This window comes from Neofelis nebulosa, chromosome 14 (assembly GCF_028018385.1).
Source record: "Neofelis nebulosa isolate mNeoNeb1 chromosome 14, mNeoNeb1.pri, whole genome shotgun sequence".
Lineage (NCBI taxonomy): Eukaryota > Metazoa > Chordata > Mammalia > Carnivora > Felidae > Neofelis > Neofelis nebulosa.
The window spans coordinates 25,926,181-25,948,646 of record NC_080795.1 but is presented as its reverse complement, the minus strand read 5'-3'; the positions used below and the strand labels follow the sequence as shown (position 1 = coordinate 25,948,646).

Here is a 22,466-nt window from a genome sequence, read left to right as displayed (position 1 = left end):
TCTCGCCCCATACTCTTTAGAGCTTCTGTACTTTTTACTTGTGAAACGGGGGGGCATTTCAGGAATAAAGATAACACACTCTAGAGTAGCTGAGTTATTTACCTAAGAAAAGGAAAAGCCATGCAAAATTGATCCACATAAGACACTGTCAATCTGATTAAAAGTTCTGAACAATAAGGCAAACATACATTATTGTTTTTACTGAGATGATTTAAATCATTTACCTCTTCTGAAATGCGCTCTTCAACAGAGCATCATTTGTGGAAATATAATGAGCATGGGGGCGGGTGGAAAAGGTGGCCACATCCTTAGGGGTCTTTGTTTCCAGCAGGAAGAGGCTCCCTTTGGTGGTCTGAAGGTTAACACCCTGGTTTCACCGCCCTCATCCTCTACCTGTCACTCTGAGTAGATGTGACAGTTCATGCATACACACAAACAGGCTGACCTGGCCAGCCCGCCTGACCTTGGACAAGCCTAAGATCAGATCTGGTTATTAATAATGGAGAAAGTCAAAATGCAATCTTCCAGACACTGGAGAATCGAGCCAGAAATTACACAGGAGGCACTCCCTGTCAATAAAAAGCATCATGATGCTAAGGGTTAAAATGTTCATCTGGTCCTGAGCAGGAGTTAAGATAAACTTTTTTTTTTTTTTTTTTTCCCTGTTCTGTGAATGCTATTGCGAGAAGTTTGCTCAGGGCCCTTATATGCCCAGCTTATCTGTCCTTACACTTTCAATTATTTTTGGACTCTTTGCTTTATAAGAGTTCTCATAAGGTAATCCATTTGCAGGCTAAAGCAGATATAATTGGAAAAAATATTGCCCTTTCAGAGTCATGGAAGATATTTTACAAATGGGATGAAATACTTTTAATACCCTCATTGTAGTTCAATGTGCATATAATTTTAACCATGGGTTCTCATTCTCTATAATTGTTATTCCCTATAACTTTCTCTCAGAATATATCCATAATCTAGGCTAAAAAGGGGAAATATGAAAAATCATTTAAATGCCTAGGCAAATACAAAATGTGCTACAGTAATAAATGCATTACTCTCTCAAACCACTACTAAAATTAAAGAGGGGATTTAATCTAATATTCCTTCCATACTTTACACAATCCTTTCCATACTCCTAGGTTACAAGTCTCTTGATAAGAGAGTTATGTATCCATCATGATAGTATCAACATTAATGATTTGGCCCAAATCTCTGTTATAGGACTATCAATAGTTCCTGTAAAAGTACCTTTTGAAAATCATCACTAATTTTTTTATTTAGGTACAGCTCCCAAACAATGCAACTGTAGAAAATGCACTTCTTTGCATCCTGGGAAGATTTTTTTTTTTTTTTTTGCCTGAACTACAAATGTAAATTTTTAAAAAGCAGTAAAATCTTTCTTTCTCTGTGAAAAAAAAAATCCTCTTTAGATTTTTGTTGTCTGCTGATCACCAAAAATTACTTTCTTGAGAATGTATCTAGCCTAATGTTTCCTAGTAATATGTTTGTTGCATAATGAGCTATTCCTTTGAGCTCTCTGTGAAGGTCCACACACCAAGGGGCATGGAGCCCTTATGGTATGCAGAGTTATGTTACAATAAACTGCCCCACTCCTTCAAGCTCCTGGTATTTTATATCAGTTGCTTCCTCAAGCAACACAAATCCACTAATGCTTTAATTTGTGACACTGCTAACTGGTATTAACAGATTATGACTATGAAATGTCCTTGCATTTATATTGGCACAGGAAGATGATATGTCTGTCATAGTAGAGCAAAATGCTTTAGGTCACACAAATATACAATACTGTACTATGTCTTCTACGTCAGCACAAAACTCGAAAGGTTTTATTTTATAGCACGTTTATAGCACACTTACGTATGCTCATTGAACAATATCCTTAAATAACCAAAGGCCCAGGGCTCACCCCAGGCAAGGCAGGGAACTTCTATCCTGATCTGTAGGTACCAGCTGGGCTCAGGTAACTGATCAAGCCAATCAAAATATTAGCAAAATATTGAAATAATTTTTTTAACCAAATCACCCAGTTATTTGGTTAGTCTGACTCTTTCAGTCTGTGGGGAGGGAGCTTGTTTTGTCTGGGTCTCTTGTGGAGCACAGGCTATATTGCCAGTGGGACTCAGATACAGTTTGACATTGGTAGTTTACAGTACATCCACATTTTAAAATGTCGCTCTTGTACAGAACTGATTGATTATTTCATGGCAACCTACAAAAAAGACCCTCTTTTATGAAGTACATAGAGATCCAGTTTTTTAACTTGCAAGTGGTTAAATACAATAACTTTTCCAGAGTAATGTATTATGGCAATGTAGATTCTGTTGCTCATGAAATTGGGCACCATAGTTATTTGCTTCTTTTTAGTCTTGGTTGTCATTGTAGCTACCAGTGCATCTGTATTAGATGCTATATTTGGGAGAAAAGAGAGAAAAGTATGGGATATTACTAAAAGAAAATTGTCAAGTTATAGATCATAGAATACACAGTTCTCTTTCATAAACAGGATAAAGAAATATATACACATCTACACCTACATACCCACACACATCCTGCCCCCACATACATGCACACCTCATACCCACACACATTTATCTCCATGTGTATGGAGAGAAACAGAAAGAGAAAATATACGCTATTATGAAGTAAAACTCCAAAAACAAACCTCAGAACCTGCCTTCCTTGAATAGCAAGAAAATAAAAAATTGCAGAATCATTATAGTAGGCTACAAATGAGCACCCAACCCAGCGGGTCTGTGAAAGCTGGCTCTCCTAAGACCTGTAAGATTCCTGTTCAGAAAAGAGACTATATATCTGCTGCCTGGGGATATCTTCATGTACAAGGAAGAGTGGATTTCTGCAACTATGATGAAGCAAAGCATGATGCCAAAAATCTACCAAAAAAGATATTCCTACAAAATTCAATACAGGGGCCTTAGATTTTTTTTTTTAACTGACTTTTGGACTCAGAAATGGTTTCTTGGCCCGACGGTTCACTGAAGTGCCAGACCTTCAACAAAAGAACAGCTGTTTTGTACAGAAAGGTTTTCTTTAGAAAGGTTTGCCATTTTTCCTACTGAAATTTTTTTTTTTTTTAAATATCAAAACATGTTGTCAGACTCTTGTCCTGAGAGGCAAGACAATATTCAAGACAGAGGGCAATGCCTTCCATGATTTCCCTGGACAGAATATGCAACATGGGCAGACCCCACAAAATACCAGAATTTTGTGAAAGGAGGGGATTCAAAGAGGGCATTAAAAGACATAGTTTCTCGGGAACCCTCTTGCACTGTTGGTGGGAATGCAAACTGGTGCAGCCACTCTGGAAAACAGTGTGGAGGTTCCTCAAAAAATTAAAAATAGATCTACCCTATGACCCAGCAATAGCACTGCTAGGAATTTACCCAAGGGATACAGGAGTACTGATGCATAGGGGCACTTGTACCCCAATGTTTATAGCAGCACTCTCAACAATAGCCAAATGATGGAAAGAGCCTAAATGTCCATCAACTGATGAATGGATAAAGAAATTGTGGTTTATATACACAATGGAGTACTATGTGGCAATGAGAAAGAATGAAATATGGCCCTTTGTAGCAACGTGGATGGAACTGGAGAGTGTGATGCTAAGTGAAATAAGCCATACAGAGAAAGACAGATACCATATGTTTTCACTCTTATGTGGATCCTGAGAAACTTAACAGAAACCCATGGGGGAGGGGAAGGAAAAAAAAGAAAAAAAAGAGGTTAGAGTGGGAGAGAAAGCCAAAGCATAAGAGACTCTTAAAAACCGAGAACAAACTGAGGGTTGATGGGGGGTGGGAGGGAGGGGAGGGGAGGGTAGGTGATGGGCATTGAAGAGGGCATCTTTTGGGATGAGCACTGGGTGTTGTATGGAAACTAATTTGACAATAAATTTCATATAATAAAAAAAATTAACAAAAGACATAGTTTATCTTCCGAACATGGGAGGAACAAATGTGAACAGAGCCGAGCTTAGTACAACCACCACATTCACTATTTTCTCATGAGTCTGTAGATCTACGATGACCTTCAAAATCTTCTAGTCCAGCGATCCCCAAATCAGGCTGATTATCAGGATCATCTCTTTAAATGAGGAGATTCCTAGATGCACCGCACCCCCTGCCCCCACTCCCCAGAGGTCGTGGCCTTGGAACTGGGATGTTTTCAAAGTTCCAACAGGAAGCCTAATGATCAGCTTCATCTCATACAACTTTCCATATCATATTCTGCACAAATATGTCAATTGGAAATGCATCCATTTCTAGAATGCTTTTTCACATGCACATTTCATGACTCCAAAAAGTTTTAAAGTGCTTTTACTCTGATAAAATCTCAGTGGTAAGTGCTTTTTTCTGAATGACAGCCAGTATCTAGTGATGTTAATTCAGTTCAGCCCCCCCCCCACTACTCTTAAATACCTCAATACAGTGCCTCATTCAAATTGTCCACTTTCTTCTAAGATTAGAAGAATGTGATTTATACAAGTATTTACGTACTAATAACACAAATAAATATTCCAGATTATTTTTAAAAACTTATATTATTTGTTTACAATAGCAATTAACTATTGCTTTGCCTAATATGTGATTATGTGTTTAATGTTTGTCTCCTCTACTAAACTGTAACTGTAGTGTCTTTCTTATTTGATGCTATATCCTTATTCCCTTGCATAGGGCCTGACAGAGTGGGCTCTCAGTAAATAAGTCAATGAAATGATTAGCATCAAATAAGTCAAAGAAAAAAACACGAGGGATTAAGGAAGGAATATAGTTTAGTTGTTTATATATGATTATTACCCTACTTCTTGTTTATAAGAAAAATACATAAACATATATTTGTGGATTAAACAAAACAGTAGAACACTGGCAACCTGATATATGTATAAGTACATCAGCAATTTAAGATAAGATCCTTGTGAAAGTTAAGAATAAATTCAGCTCTAAGAACCACAGAAGTGATTGTATTTAGACCAGATCTCAAAAACTGTTAACGCTAACTTTCTAATCATAATGGTAACTCAGAACCCATTTTATAGATGAAAAAAATGTGGTACCAGACTAAAGGCAAAACTATAATTAATGCCAGACACAGAAGCTTTAAACAGTCATTTTTCCAGTTCTGAGTTCCACTTACTACTTCTCATTTGCAAACTCACACTCGGCAGACTTGAAAACTGGTATTTAAAGGTGTAATACATAGCTCTTTCCCTGTGGGCAAAATTCTAAGAAAGAATGAATATCGAAGGTAAAGCACATAAAGTAATACACAAATAGTGGTCTTCTATGAGCTATATTTACCCATTTTCAAGTAGATGAGTGTAGCTACATTGCTCTTCAAAGCAAACTTCAATTGAAGGCCAATCGGAGAGATAAAAGTTACGAATGGCTTTTCAAGAATGACACGTCCTAGATATAATAGTGTAACCAAGAGCACTTATAGAAATTAAAAAGGGAAAGTGTCTGACCAATAATAAGAAAAGCAGAAGTTATCTCCGAGTACAAAAAAGCAATGCCAGTAGAGTAGATATGCTGACAAGACACGAGTAATATTTTCCACATATAAGAAAAGCTTTCATCTCAGAAGACTTTTTTTCAAAGCTATTTTTGTACCTTAATTAAGATCTACAGAACTCAGCGGAGTGGTTTTTTTTTCTCCATTTACTAATATACTAACTAAGGCACCGAAATGCTTGCCAAAAACCACATAAAGAGTCAGAAAGTTAGTTGGACACTTTATGACAGAAAATGCCTCTCCTTTCTTTTTAAAACTTTTCTTGAGTTACAGAGAGATGCATGGATAGCTGTAGACATGGATGAGGGGAAAGACAGATGTGCATTTCTTTCACTGTATTTCTCTGAGACACCACCCCACACCTTCCCACCACTCTGCACCCCCAATATATTAATAACGGAAGGGTATTAGAGAGTGATACCTACTTTGTGAGTGTTTATTAAGCTCGTTGGTATTCATAGACCTAAGTGCTGACGTAGGCAATCTTTCAGATTCACTACGTTTTAGACTCAAGAAAGCAGCTCCAGAGAATCTTTTAGCATGAGATAACATGGGAGTTTATCATGTTTTCTTGCATAATTCCCCCTTAATTTGTCATTGTAAAAGAGAAAGAAGAAATGCTATGTTCTAACAGTAGGAATGGTGGTAGCCCAGCCCCTAACCTCACTGTACCCATGTCGATAGGTTTTGCTAAGATCAGTAGGTCTTTGGAAATGGAAAACCTCAAAGAACATTAATAATTGTTTGGATAAAATAGTATGATGCCTGAAATAGCTATAGATAAAATATTAAGACTATTTTGCCAGTAACTAGATCAGATATTAAAAACAAGTATATTTATGTTTTTATACCTACAAAAAGAAAAAAAAACCTTCTAATTAGCAAAAAGAAAAAAAGAAGCACCAAGTAATATTTCAGTTTATCCATATCTCTATATTATGAAAACATAAAAATCATGCTCACAAACATCACATAGGTGGGGAGGGAGAGGCAAGAGAGAGAAAAGACTTAAATTCTACTGACACTGTACATTATTTTCCAACAATGGGATAATATATTTACTGGTGTGGAAGCAAACAACCACTCTTTATCAAAGCTCTGCAATGCAGGAATCTAACTGTTTCCCCAATACCACAGGAAATCTAAATATTAACTTCCTAGATGACACAAAGGAGTAAATATCGCTAAAATGTGTTATATAGACTACTAAAAATGTCTCTGCAAACTTCTGGAATTCAGAAAGGCTGTTACCAGAGCAAAATCACAAGGGAAAATGAAGCACAGATAAAAAGCATTATATGTTTTCTTCTAAAGACTGGTGAACTCCTTGAGGACAGGAATTGAATCATATACCTTTGCGTCTGTCTTACTCACCCACCATTAGGGTCCAGCACAGTGTGAGTGTGTGTGTGTGTGTGTGTGTGTGTTTAATGTTTATTTATTTTAGAGAGAGAGAAAGAGAGAGAGAGAGAGAGAGAGAGAGAGAGAGTATGAGCAGGGTAGAGGCAGAGAGAGAGGGAGACACAGAATCTGAAGCAGGCTCCAGGCTCCGAGCTGTCTGGACAGAGCCCGACGTGGGGTTTGAATTCATGAACCTTGAGACGGTGACCTGAGCCCAAGTCGGAGATTTAACCGACTGAGCCACCCAGGCGCCCCTCAGCACAGTGTGTTTTTAACAAATGAGAACAAACAAGCTTTTGTGCATTACTAGAACATCAGTCTAACAAAATGTCTTTCAGTAAATTTACGTTACTATAAAGTAGACCAATTTTTCATTCCTACAAATATGGAGAGCTCAGTTCTCGATATTTTTCAGAGAACATTGTATGAACCAAATAGTTTACATTCTGACATAATAAAGAACTATGTACTGTTATCAGTGATTTTTCCAATTTGCTCTCCATCACTACACTTCTCAAAGTCTCTCCATCTCTATCTATCTCACAATTACCTCTTTTTCTCTCTCAGGGGATTCATATTCTTTTTGAAGATCAATAATTATGGTTACACTCTTATTTCCATCCCTTCTGCCCCAAACAAGGCCTTCCTTTCCAGGTATCCTTCTCCATGTAAGATCTTCCCTGTGACACAGTGTCCTGTTTAAGACCATGGGTGCTGGAGCCAGGCAATCTCAGTTCAAATCCTCAGACTCCATTGTCACTCTCACCAGCTACATCGCATTAGATTAATTAAGCTTTCGTTGCTTTAGTTCCTCATCTTCAAAATCGGCATAATAATAGTGCCTACCTAATAGGGTTGCTGTTTGATTTAATGAGTTATTCTTTTTTAACTTAGAAGACTTTCTGCCACCTAATAAGTGCTCAGTAAATGTTAGGTTTAATTTTCTCACTGAATTTGTTGGCCAAAGCAGAAGATGAATAAGTTTGGGTGATTGGAAAAAAACAAAAACAAAAACAAAAAATCGAAATATTCTTTAAAGGATAAAGAAGGTGCTGACCAGATACAAAATAAGAACTGACTGGCAGTGGGGTGCCTGGGTGGCTCAGTTGGTTAAGCATCTGACTTCAGCTCAGGTCTTGATCTCAGGGTTCGTGAGTTCAAGCCCCACATGGGGCTCTTTATTGTCAGCACAGAGCTGGCTTCAGATCCCATCTCCCTGTCTCTCTGTCCCTCCCCTGCTCAATCTCTCTCAAAAATAAATAAACATTAAAAAAAAAAAGCACTGACTGGCATTAAAGACAGCCTAGTAAACCAACAATGCCACACTTAAGTATACATCCAAAAGAAATGAGAACACATGCCCACATAAATACTTGTACACAAATGTTCACAGCATCATTATTCATTATTCATAATAACCAAAAAGTGGAAATAACTCAAATGCCCATCAGTTGATGAGAGGATAAATAAAACGCAGTTTATCCATACAATGGAAATCCCATAGTAGAAAGGTATGAATATAGATCCATACTACGAGACGGGTGAATTTTGAAAATATTATGTTACAGGAAAGAAATAAGTCATAAAGTGTCACATATAGCATGATTCCCTTTACATGAAATATCCAGATTAGGCAAATCTATATAGACCAAAAGCAATTAATGGTTGCTTAGTGCCAGGAAAGGGGGTTTGGGATTAGTGGGGGTGGACTAAAGGGGACAGGATTTCTTTCTGGAGTGCTGAAAATGTTCTAAAATTGATGATGGTGATGGGTGCATACTTCTTTGAATATCCTAGAAAAATATTGCATTGTGGGACCCCTGGCTGGCTCAGCTAGTGGAGCATGAGACTCTTGATCTTGGGATTGTGAGTCCGAGCCCCACGTAGTGCATAGAGATTATTTTTAAAAATAAAACATTTCATTGTATAATTTAAGTGGTTTAAGAGCATGGAATATGAATTATATGCCAATTGCATTCAATAAATATAAATTATATATCAATTTTGTATTAATGTATATGCAAATTTTGTTTAAAAAGGCAAAGCAAAAGACAGTGGTCTCAACATTCGTTGCATTGTTCACATGGTAGATTTTGTAGCATATAACTTGAGTTCCTTCCATTTCTAATTTAGAACTGATTTCTTGAAACTTTTAGTCACATTTTCCTATATCATTTCATGCTTAATAAGATTGTTGTCTTATTTCATCAATTTCCCACAGTTGATCAGCTTAAGATATTTGAAGATACTTGTTCTGGTTACCCAATTCCCTGAATTTCAAGGATCATTCTGAGTCTAAATGTCTTATGGTATCTATTGTGACTTTAAGATAAAGACAAGAATAGAGCACTGATTAGGTAGGCATTAATTTGAAAACATCTTTGCTTTTAAAGACACTTTTTTAAAGCACTTAGCACTCAAAGCTTTGTGAAAAGGTATCTACTCCAATGGGGGACGAGGGCCTTTTGTAAGCGGGGGAAAAAGGCTTAATGTGCTCCCACAATTAGTGAGGCCATTTACTTTTTGGAGAACCTATTACTTTTACCAAATCATATCCTGATCCCTGAACCTTTGATTAGTCATGTGTACATACAGAACTGATTTCACTGCTTGCTGATGAGTCTTGAGCAACATCATCAACATTATTATCTCTAGAGACTGAGAACACTTGCAATGTGCAGGAAGAGATTTTTGCCATTTACTAAAAAACAGAATAAGTAGCTATTAATGATTAACTCATGATCATCAATTTTGTAAAAGTAAGTCTTCATATACTGTATTCTTCTCCTCTCTCTCTTACACACATACACACACACACACACACACACACACACACATCCATAAATGCATGCATGCAGTTTTTTCCAGGGTTTGAGCAAAATAAGTATAAGTAGGTGTCCTTGGATATGTACTGAAAACATTATTGAAGTACTGACATCTTGACTTTTCAATAATTCAACATATGAGAACTGATTACATGTACATTTTTCTACACCCATTGATAAAGAATTACATTGTTCACTATTTGGAAAAGTGCTATATGTACCAATTTCACTGTAGCCACAGTTCTATAAGAAGGAATAGAATGACCTCATATATGCTACAAAAACTTGTAAGTAAATATTATATCTGAAGGTGTATCTGGAAATGTACATTTAAATTGACAAAATTAAGCAATTAGGAAGACATTTTTACACTGATGACTTAAAGACAGTCATTCTATCCTCTGTGTTAGGAATCAGCACTCCAAAAACTAAATAATTTTTCATAAAGCCCATCTTACTTTTTCTAATATTTATGGAATTATGAGAGCCAAAGACTGCTTTTGTCTGAAAAAAAAAGTTATTTATGAGTTCCCCTTAGGTCTATTTTTTAAGGAACTTAGTTATGACTTTGATTGTTTGGTTATTCTTCTCGGGGAATACTCATCATGGAAAACCTTGGTACAATTGTTCCATCCAAATGTGCTTTTTTAATGACTTAATTGTAATAAACAAGAAGTAATAATAACCCAGAAATTATTTTTAGCCAAATTATTTCTCAAAGGACACTGAGGGGCTTCTCTTTAAAAAGTAGTGATAATTGGGGTGCCTGGGTGGCTCAGCTGATTAAGTGTCTGATGCTTGATTCTGGCTCAGGTCATGATCTCACAGTTCATGAGACTGAGCCCCACATCAGGCTCTGTGCTGACAGTGCAGAGCCTGCTTGGGATTCTCTCTCTCCCTCTCTCTCTCCCCTTCTCCCGCAATAATATCATATAGTAAGTAGGAGACAGTTATCTCCCTTCTAAAACACTGTATAATATAAATTCACCAAACAAATCAAATCCTAAAAGGTATATCCTGATGTTGCATCATTCATATTGTAGCATGCTGATCTTATTTTTAAAAACAATTTTATTTATTTGGTGTGAAAATGAAGAATCATCCTCCCCCTCCCCCATGTATGATGTCACTTCCTTAGTTACTCAGTGGTAAATCCTAATATATGTTGCGTTTAAAGGAGAAGCCTTGTAAACTGACTCTCTCTCAGAGGTGATGGCAATCAGACCTGCTACCTGATTTCTTACAATTGAACAGGGAATGATTTTAGGCCCTAAGGATATATGCTAGTGTTATTTTTAGACTTGCCAAATGCATAGTTAGAAATATTTAAAGCCTTTGAAAGGTACTACACATTGTAATTATCAGACTGTCGGTTCATGCTGTACGCAGACCAGTTATAGGTATTGGGAGCTTCCGTATTGCTAACAATTCTGTCATTTCAAAAGTAAGACTATTCTTTTCAATAAAAGAACATTTCATTAGCGAATGTGGTCAACTGCAGCAATGTCGACTACCGACACTTTTTTGTAGGGAGAGGTAGCCAGATTTAGGAAGGCAGATTTCCCCTAGTACCTCTAAGTTAAATCAGTGCAAATAGTTCTAACAAGATTTGGGGCTTTGCATTGGAATCATTAACAAAATTTCAAGGAGAGAGAGGAAGGAAGTGCATTAGAAACATATGGGGGAGAGAAAATTTCTGGAATCCTGTCACTAAAATGGATCAAAGTAAGAAGTGAAAGATAAAAGTAAAAGAAAATAATAATAATTCAACACAAGATTATATTTTAAGATTCTAATAAGGAGCAAATGAACAGCACTTCCTCCAGCAGTTATAAGGATGTCAGGAAAAGGTAATTGAGTTCTGGGCAGAGGGTAGACGGTGCTTTAGTTGTTCCTCTTTAGGAAGTTAAATGCTTAGGGAGACACATTCCCTCTTTCAGGTCAGAGGGGTACCATTTAGTACATTACTGCTGAAGTACCCTGGTGACCTGAGGAGTTCATGCAGCTTCCAAAGGTGCTTAAGCACTGAGAGCTCAGGCACTAGAAGTGATAAATATTCTATTAGTTCTTTCTATTTAATATACCAACACCCAAAAATGCCAGTAAAAGGAAGTTTGTTGTTTTTTTTTTTTAACGTGAAAGAATTCATTGTGACAGGAGATATTCAGGTAACAATTGTGACCAGTGGTTTCCCCTTCCAGCTTGTAGATGACCCAACAGGTGTTAAGTCCATCGCTCTAGTTGGCCTCATCCATACTGGCCAGCTCTTACATTACGTTGCATCTGCTATATCTTTAAGGGAATCTGCTAACTTGAAAGAATAAAAGTGTGCTCCAAAATGATTAAGCCCTAGACAAAATTGGCAAGTTTGCCTCTGGCACTTAGGCCTTCCGTTTCCTCTCCCATTTTCTGCTCCTCCTATCCTCAAGTGCAACAGAAAGTTTTCTTTTTTTTTTTTTTTTTTTTAATTTTTTTTTCAATGTTTTTTATTTATTTTTGGGACAGAGAGAGACAGAGCATGAGCGGGGGAGGGGCAGAGAGAGAGGGAGACACAGAATCGGAAACAGGCTCCAGGCTCCGAGCCATCGGCCCAGAGCCCGACGCGGGGCTCGAACTCACAGACCGCAAGATCGTGACCTGGCTGAAGTCGGACGCTTAACCGACTGCGCCACCCAGGCGCCCCAGAAAGTTTTCTTATTAGCAAAGCCTCATAACGTGGGCTGGAACTCCAGCACAGGTTCTTACCATCGGGGAAGACTTGAGCAGGGCATTTTGTTCTGAATAACAGGTTCCCACATGTCAAAATGGGAATAGTAACATATAACTGTTAGGAAGAGTAAATGAGAAAATGCACATGAAAAGTCTAACTTACTATGACTATTGTCAATTTGTCCTCTTTTTAAATGGATAAATGGATAAATGGATAAGTCAATTACCAGTTTGGTTTTACTGTTGACAGAATATCCGGCATCCAAAGAAGGGATATCTTTGGTAAGATTTCTTTCCAATATCTCATAAATCACATACAGATAGTGTGATTTTATTTATATTTATATATTATATATTATATATTTATATTTATATAAACTCTATTTATAAACAAGGCTCTTCTTGGCACAGGACACATAATCATGGACTCAAAAAAATCAATATTTTAAAACCTTATAAAAGCTTCCCTCCCAAATTTGAGTTAAGTGATACAGTTGAACCTACCAATAGCTCATTTCTTTCCACCTTCAGCTCTGCATTTCACTAATTTTATCAGCAGATAACCAGAGACAAAGAATTCTTCAACCTTAACCTTCCTGTACATTGCTCTTTAAAAATTGCCTAATGGGAAAATATAACCTTGACATTTATCCCGTAAGCAACAAGAAAAGAGAGATGCATATTCTATGACATTTTCAGTGAAAGAAAGGCTTTGGGAAGATCTGAATCAATGAAGTATTAAGAGTATGGTCTCAAGATACTTTTATATTTATGTGTACATTCTCAATATATGTAAGTAATGTATTCAAGGCTACAAAAGTACTTCTCCTTAAAGATAAGAGAACTAGAATATTAATATAAGATTATGAAACTGAGTGAAATAAAATATTGCCACACACAATTGCTATTATCTATGATCGTAACAAGCTGGTCTTTGTAATAATTCATCTTTAAGCAGAACTCTGACAGTATTATAAACTGAACTTACAAAGGTTCTTCAAGAATCAAACTAAATCATCACCCTGATCCTATAAGAAGGTTGACTGAAGTTGTAATCTGACATTTTGCATCCTTTAAGTGGTTTTCTGTTTCATTTTTCCAGGTAATGCATCCAGCATCCTTACACATGAAGAACATAAATGTCTCAACTAACAGAAAAGCTCTATACTGCCCTAAAATTCCCACTGTAACCCTTGCCTGAAACTGATCAATAAAGTCTTCCAATGTAAGAGAGCAATAAGAGGAAGTCAAGATAATCAAGTGACATTGCTCTACAACGACTGATGACCTAAGTTAAGAGAACAGTCACGTTCAGTCCTTTGACCAACCATTGTTGAAGAAATTCTTGGAAGCTTTCGATGGCTAGTGTATGGGGTTCAGCCCTTAATTTTATTAATATCCCTGCCACACTGGAGAACAGATTGAGTTCAGAAGCATCACCTCAGAGCAGATGGCTTACATCCTACCACGTTAATGGGTCTCCATAAACAAGAGACATTTTAAAAGCTGGCACATAGTAGGTGCTCAATCAATGTTTCTGTATTTATTAGAAGAAAAACTGAGGATATCATTCAGGATATCCTGAGACATCCTGCAAAGAGAACTTTAGCCCTTGTGTCTGTACCAAGCACCGTACTGCTCTGAGGTCATGGGATCTGTGATGATGTTTCCTCAAGGGCTATAGGGGGCTGTTCCTCCATCGCTGTTCCTCTTTCGAATAAATCATATCATCGTAAGCTCTCCTGAAATACACTGATAATTTGGGAAAAGTGCCTTTTAAGGCTTGAATTATCTGAATAATGAACAAATCTCCACGTCTAATTGAACTCAGCCTGAGCATAGGCTCAGACTCAAAGCAAACTCGGTAAAGCATTTCCAGTAGAACTCAGGCAGGCCAGATGTTCTGGAAGCAGAACCACGGTCATTATGCACATGCCAGCTCCTCCTCACTCCACCCCGGGCCAAGACCCTTTCAGCAGCGCGAGGCCTGCTTAACATATGACTCTGGCTGCATTACTGCGTGGCATCCCAGCACCCATTCGAACATTTCAGCAATTTTAAACAAGCTCCACTGACAGGGACTATTAAACGGAAGCCAAAGAAGCACGTCGGGAGAGCACATTAATTATGAGGTAACACCTTCGTCTGCATTACCTACATGACCTCAGGGTGGGTGACACATAAGCGATTTACTACTTTTGGTTAAACCATACCTACACTTCACATGAGACAGAATGGACACAAGTTACGCAAAAGCTGTAACATAAATCATGAAGTATGAGTTGACATGGTCCTGAAACGAAGTGAATGGTAGCCTCAAGTTTTTTACTGTGTTTCTGAGACGAGAAGCACTACGATGTGTGTGTGTGGGCGGGGGGGGGGGGGGGGTAGCGGTGTTCAGAAGGAGATGAGTGAGGAAAGGTCCTAGGGTCGGGCACAGCCCTACCTAAGCCCCATCCCCGACAAGGTCACTATACCCCCTCACACGCTCGAAATTCATCCAGATTAAGCAGTTCTTTTAAGACGAAATGCACCCTGGGAAAGACCTGAAAGTCATTTACACCTTTGGATGCGCTATTCTGCTTTTACGAAAAGGCTTCTTTTCCCCTTAATTAAGGGAATGCTAGTTTTCTTTGGGGAATTAGATGAGTAATCTTGCAACCTGGAGCATTTCCATGAAGAGAAGATCTAGGTGGGATAAAACAGGAAGGGTTTCAAAGAAACAGAGAGGAGCATTAAGAGCGAGTGCCTGATGTGTAGGGAGATGGTAGCACTGGTTAAGGAAAGACACGTCAAAAATAAAGTAGGAGGGTTCCTTTGCGCACTCGGCCGCCTTTAAGTTTTGTCTGGGTTTGTCAGCAATTTCAGACACTAAAAATCATTTCATCTGTTCTGACATGGATGTAGTAGGTTGCTAATGCCTGGTCTACAGTAATCCTTTTAGGGGTGGATGTGCACTCACATCCATATTTTACACTCGGATAGATAGATTTGGGGTCATTCTTTTTTCTAGGGGAATACAAAGAGGGGGCTCGGCTCACAGTGTAATATATTACTCGCCATATGAAAGCAGGGAGCAAGTCCATATTTGCTCTGGAGTAGTCATGTTATAACACATGGCTGTGCTTCAGCAAATGTCAGGCTTAAAAACAGAAGTAGACACAGCAGATAGGGCTGGCCAATTACATCGCGATCTGAAAACACCAGTGATTTATTAGTTGCTATTAGCTAACCAGCTCCTCTCCATTTGATCTGCGTATTTATTAGTTATAAGTATTGTGCAAGCATGTCTTTTTATATGAGAATACAATAGAATAATTTGAGTTGTGATTACTTTTTTAAAGAGAAATCCTACAACTGGAATTAAATTTCACACTGCATTTCAACCTCAAAAGAAACATAAATCTGAAACTAATACAAAAAGTGTAAAAATTTCCATATTCAGGTTAATGTTTAGCAGCAGAAAAGAATAACTTTTGTTTATCTCTGAAAACAGCTTTCTTCATCTAAACAAATGACTAGAATAAGATTAAGAGAAACCTGTTTGGGTTTCGTAGATACACACACATATTCCAATTTCCTTCTGCACAATGACTTTTATGCAAATGTGCACCACACAATCTCCTGACCTCCTTTACCGTCACACCGGGACAATGACAGTTCAATAATTGAAACGGTACATATCTGGTATATTTGATTTTAAATTGCAGAGTTGGACTCAGGCCTATTGAAATGAAAATGCTTGTGATTCTTTGTTAATTCCAAACTGATCGGGTTATTATTTCCTACTAGTAAAAAAAAAAACAGAGAGGCAAAATGGTAGGTGAAGCTAATTATTCCATTTTTTATTTCCTTGCCACATACTTTCCCCAACATGGCTCCTTGCATTCTCTTCTGTGACCCTCCCCCACACCTTGATTTTAGTTCTTAACCCGGATGCTTTCATCCATAACATGGCTAATGAGAAAACTCCAAAAATGTTCCTTGGGGGAATGTTACACTAAAAGTTACCTAGGACTAAATCCCACGTGTGTTCCTTTGCTCACCATGGAGACAAGAGATTCATTCACTGCTCTCAGCCAATTTGAAATCCAAATATGAAAACAGCATTATGGAATTCAGACAGACTATTCTGCTTCACTACTAGCAGATGCAGGAAGAAAAAAGGCGGGTATAATTAAGCTTTTGACTTTGAACCAGCAAAGCTGTGAACACCTCACTTAAAAATACATATAATATTATAAGAGCAGCTGAATTACAGGTGTGGCAAGAGGATTTTCAAGCCCTGCATAGGATGGGGGCAGACCAATCAGCTGCCTGGAAAAGTCTTGTCGGTTCTGAGCCCAAGGTAAACTAACTGTAAAACTGAAATATGGCCAAAGTCATATTTGTTCTTCTTCGGTTTGAACGGGTAGTGCTAAGTGGCTTTCATTATATCTTTTTACTCTACTCTTTAGGAAAAGTTTGGGATCATTTAAGGGGTAGACCAACTGCAATGCATTTTTAAAAAGGAGGGTGGGAAGTAAAGGTTTTTGTTTTTGTTTTTAATACATAGCTCAGTGGATTCATGTATTGATCCTACAAATATTATTGAGGACATATTATGTGATTATCAATTGACAGAAATCTGTAGAGGATGCAAAAGTGTGAGATTAGAAGAATATAATCAAACACAATAAAGTGGTTGGCTAAGAAACACTGCTTTTGCATTATATCTCAATCTAGATGTAGATGAAAATACACACACAGGCCCACTTTACCTTACAACCCTGATCGTGGCTATCTCTCACTTATCATTGACTAACCTCACTTTAAAAGTACTTTTATACATTGAAAGAGAAGATTAAGGGCAATATGTAGTTTCATTTTATTGTTTTAATTTCCTAGACCAAGTTTGCTTCATCGTTAAAATTTCTGGAGGAAAAAAATCAAAATTTAATAGTGCTTAACTTAGCGCTTCAGAGAACTCTGCTTGAAGAAAAGAGTAAGGGTTCCTTAACAATAACAAAATTCCTTTTTAAAAAAAAATTCTAAGGAAAATAATACTGCCAAAAAATGAATACAGCTTTGTTTGTTTTTGCAGTCATCGTTAGCAATAGGCATAAAGGTATTCTTTTTTTGAGTCCAGATGGAAAGATCATCAACACATTCTGCCTCTGGGTTCCTTGCCAAAATACCATAACCCGCAAGCCTTCTACCTTAAACATAAAAGGAAAGGTGTTGTTCTGGTCAAATAAAGAAATAATTTTTACTAGCATACGTCTAATGTTAAAGCTGCCTAAATCCTGCCAAATACATTAAAACAACATCTGTAAAACAGATTTTCATTAAATTGATCAGTTTAAAGTTAAGCAGCTAGGCAGATGATGCTTTCAAGCTCACCCTCAACCTTTAACCTTTAACCTCCTTAAACTGAAATAAGGACACACACTTCTTTTAGTAATACTGCTCCAGGTTGACAACGCAAGAGGTAAAGTGGTCTATTCAAATCGAACTGACACATAACCGCATTTAGAGTGTTATGAATCAATATGTTGTCAATAACAAGAAAAGCTGTTTTCTCACAGCTCTGTATTTGTCTTATAACTGCTACTTGTCACTTTCCCTTAAAGTCTGAATAATTCACGATGCAAAATGATGTAAATTAAACTCCTAATGAAAATGAATTTTATATAGGAGATTATTGTCTAGTCATTAACTCAGAAACTATTTTAACTCTAATTTTAATATTTTAGCCTATTACAGACCATCATTTTTTTTTCCCAGGCCCAGGCTAATTTGTTAGGTTCTCATTTAAAAGCAATTAATGTTACTTATGAAGCAATTTCATTTTGCCGACATCAGCCGACCAAGCTTGCTAATATTCTCATCACTACACTTGAAAATCCTCTATATCTCACTCATACAGTTTCTATAAATCAGTTTAGAGAAGGCAACCTCAACACATTCCTATTCTGGAGTACTTATCTAGTTACTACTAGGGATAATGAATGCTCCTTGAAGGATAATGCAAAATAATATAGTTGGATTGTCCAACACCAAGTTTCGACAGCTCAAATATTTATCTCCTCAATCTTCTCTTAATTCAAGGTAACTTTGTTCCAAGTGTGTTTTTGTTTGTTGGCTTACCATTTTTAGACACTACACTACAAAGACACTTGAGTATTTAAGAGATAAATAAAGAACAGTGGGGGAAAAAGTAAATTTTTATATGATTTTACAACATTTTTAAGGGAAGAGTACATACATCCTTTGGTTCTAGGATCTAAAGCTCTCTCTGCTTTAAAGCCCTCTTTATAAACAAGCTTTTATCTCATTTGGTTTTTATACATTCGAAGGCAATATCCAACTCTCCCTGAAAAGGAACTTCAAGAGTAACTCTGACACTTAGCAAATTGCTCTGCAGATAGTGAGGGTGATCAACTCATACTCACGGAGTGAATAGATAAACTTAATACACACATATACACGCACGTTTAAATAATCATCAAACAATTAGATTAAACAACCTTTCCTGAGAAAATAAACAGTAACACTCTACCTCTCTTTAGCTCCCCACATGAGATTAATAAAATAGAAAAATCTGTACGTTTATATCTTCTATTCACAACATGTTAATTTAAAGTGTTAGAGGAGCGGTGTGAATATAAACACAGTTCATGAATATTCTATATAGCTCCCAGGGTCGAGAGATCTATTATTTATACAAACTTAATGTTTGCTTTTTTCTCCTAGGTATTCTAAAAGTTTTAATAGGTCAGGTATCAACAGAAAAAAAGTTGACAATGGAAGAGCAAAACGTATGGATTATAATACAATGAATCCTTTGTATCATATTCTCAATGCCATCAACTTAGAAGCTTGTATCTTACATTAGGGTTTGCACTCCCCTCAAACTCTGTAACCCAAATCTAACGCTTTTGTCGTTAATCCACAGAGCACTGATATCACAGGGACAATGTTACAAATTCTCACTCTACATCTTTAGGCTTTTACGCTCAGGACACCAATCTAGAATTTGGACCTCAAGAAACGACCCAAACGAATAGTGCCAGTCCAAACCAAATAAACAATTCCTGCACCTGCTCTAGAGAGCCACAACCTGCCCTTTTTGCTGTGTGTTTATAGTTTGAAATAATATTAGAAAAGCCATAGGTATTATAATCGCTGGTTGACTCCTGATAGTATAGTTATCACTGATTTCTAGTATAAATCAATAGATAACACTTGCAAAATGGATTTTGTAATCATATTTAGAGCTGGTTACAATGACTAATGGCTTGCAATATTTTCTGAATTTTAATATCCTCTAGACAAAAGAAGTTTTTAATAAGTTACCAAGTTATTCATCATAGAAATGAATCTGTTACGTTTGTACAAGAACCAAGACGATCAAGCCAATCCAGTAAACAAACTCACAAAATAAATTAACCAGTAATTAGGATTTAGAAAAAGCAGAGACAAGTTGTGTAATAAATGGGGTTCACCAGTTGCACGTATTCATTACATCTGCATAGTTTTTTTTTTCCAGCAAAGATAAAAGTATATTTGCCATTTAATGAACATTTTTATTTGTGCCCCACCCATTGGGAATAAAACCATTTCTAGCTGGGAAAGGTCATGTAAAATAACAACTGAGTTAAGTAGAAGACTTCCAACTGATGCTAAGGGAGAATGTGTCTACTCTGTTGTTTTGTACAGAAAAACAACGACAACAAAACACACACACACACACACACACACACACACACACACACACATGCACGCACGCACGCACTGTGTTTGGATCGCCCCTGTTTCACAACAAACAAAAGATGATGTATTCACGGAGTAGACTGTTCTTGTCATCTGTTCCCTGTAACCATCAACACTTAGCCAAGAGTAGCGCCATATTTGTGTTTTATTTAAATCAATCAATGCAAGAAGTATAACAATATGACTTTTATGTGAAACTACTCAGAACGCTTATTTTATTTCTGGGAAACCAGTAAAGCCAGCAATGCTACTGAGATAGGTGTAAAAGGGACACAGGGCAAACCTTGTAAATAAATTCTCCAATTCCATCTATCTCAGTCTACGTTTAGTAACGTTAAGCAGCAGCTGTGCACCTTGCCCCTCTCTCCTTTTGCTCTTTTTTTTCCCCTGAACTTGCAGATTTGCGCTCCAAGCCCTGAAACAGTTAATTCCCTGCTCTGCTCTGTGCCAACGGAAATGGATGTCGCTGCTTACCTTGTAGAGCTTCAGGGCCGCCTCGTGCCTGTGATTGGTGGTATGCAAGCGTAATTTATCCACACTGTTGGTGTAGTAGTCACAGGCGTTACATTTCAGGTGAACGGGGTTGCCAATGGCAATACACTTCAGCCTCCACTCATTGCTTTTACCCCCTTCTTTAATGTGGGCCACCAGTTGATATTTCTGCATATGTTTATCAGTCTTGCAGTGGAGCTGGAAGTTGGCTTTGAGCTGAGTGTTGTAGTTACAGAGCTTGCACTGGTAGATATCTCCAATCACAGCCCTCCATTCCTCTTCAGGGAGAGAGCGCTCACTGCTCACATGCACACTTAGGGCCTCCAGGCTGTCAGAGGTGAATTTGTTGCAAACAGCACACTGGAATAGCTTCAGCGCTGGGTCACTGATATAAGGTGACAGCTCTCCTGCAGTAAGGAGGGACAGGTCATCACCCATTAGCTGACCACTGGCAAGCCGGATTTCAGGCGGCAGCTCATTATTTACTACAGGAAGAAAAAAAATTAAAAGGAAAAATAGAGACTAGAAAACACAGCACACACAAAGGAATCTGTAAAATAAAGTCTTGACAAGGAATGTGCTTTCTCTAGAGCTTACACTATAAAAAGCTGTAATAGGATTGAATCAGGATCAATTACAATCATCCCTTTCAACTTCTAAATTCCCTCATCAGATAGCTTTAATTACTCCTACTGGGCATGATGTCATTCTGAAATTTGTATTTTCGAGGGCAAGAAAGTTGATCAATACCATAACAAGACAGTCACGTGCTTGCAGTTTAAGAGCCTAGATAAACTTACATAAGCACTAATTGTTATTTTGCAATTTGTCTAAAAGCTTGATGAGATTTGGCTAATACTGCCCCTGCGTGCCTGTAATCTACTGCCAAATACCTGGGATAAGGTAACGGTATTACGGTGAGTTTAATCATCTTCAATCACAGGCATTCAAATATGTTTCAAAAATATTTAACGAACGGGGGTGGTGGACCCTTCCGAAGCTCAAGCTTGATATTTTAGGAATAACGGCTGAGACCGTGAGGTACAGCTAATGACTGTAAGGCAACTAATGCACATCAGCGTTTGCTAATAATCAACCTGCTGAACGGAGAGGGAGTCTGCGGACTCCTCTCCCGCTGCCCATCCATCCCTTAACTCCTTCCTCTCTGGAGTTAATTCAGGTTTGAAGGAAGGCACAAATGGCTTCATTACCCGGTTGAAAGAGAAAGTCCCTTCTAGTAAACTGTCCCCAATTTGCTGGCATTCACCGCCTTGTCTGGGTGTATCACGCCAAATCAGAATGCGACTAGAAACTAAGCGCAGCGCAGAAAAGCAGTTAAGTACTAACCGAGTCCTGGTGCCAAAGCGGCTGCCGTGGCGGGATCCAGCTGGAATGGACTGATCATGAGTTGTGGGTCCGCAGGGTTTTCCAGCTTCATTCCGGTCAGGCCTATGTTCTGGGCCAGGTAGTACTGATAAAGCTCAGCCTCCGCCGGGGCAAGGCCCAAGTGCAGGTTGTGCTGGATCTGCTTCATGTTCTGCTGCAGAAGCATCATATTATGCATGTGCTTTTCACTGGTCATGTGAATTCGGAGGTTCCTTGCGACGTTGGTTTCGTAATCACAAACCTCGCACCGCCAGGTGGGTTTCTGCTTGGGTTTGGACGGAGAGGGCGTCCCGCAGCCACTGAGGCTGGCGTTGGGGGCTGGGGCGGCGTGGCCGAACACCTGCT

The 22,466-nt window shown here is 38.0% G+C and overlaps 1 protein-coding gene across 1 annotated transcript in view; it reads right to left on the bottom strand.

Annotated features, from left to right (window-relative positions):
* ZFHX4 (zinc finger homeobox 4) overlaps positions 1-22,466 on the bottom strand; it is a 162,654-nt gene that overhangs the window by 137,982 nt on the left and 2,206 nt on the right. The window contains 2 exon segments of the mRNA XM_058699894.1: positions 20,718-21,220; positions 22,083-22,466. The exon segment at positions 22,083-22,466 is cut by the window's right edge and continues 2,206 nt beyond it. Coding sequence (XP_058555877.1) covers positions 20,718-21,220; positions 22,083-22,466 — 887 coding nt within the window.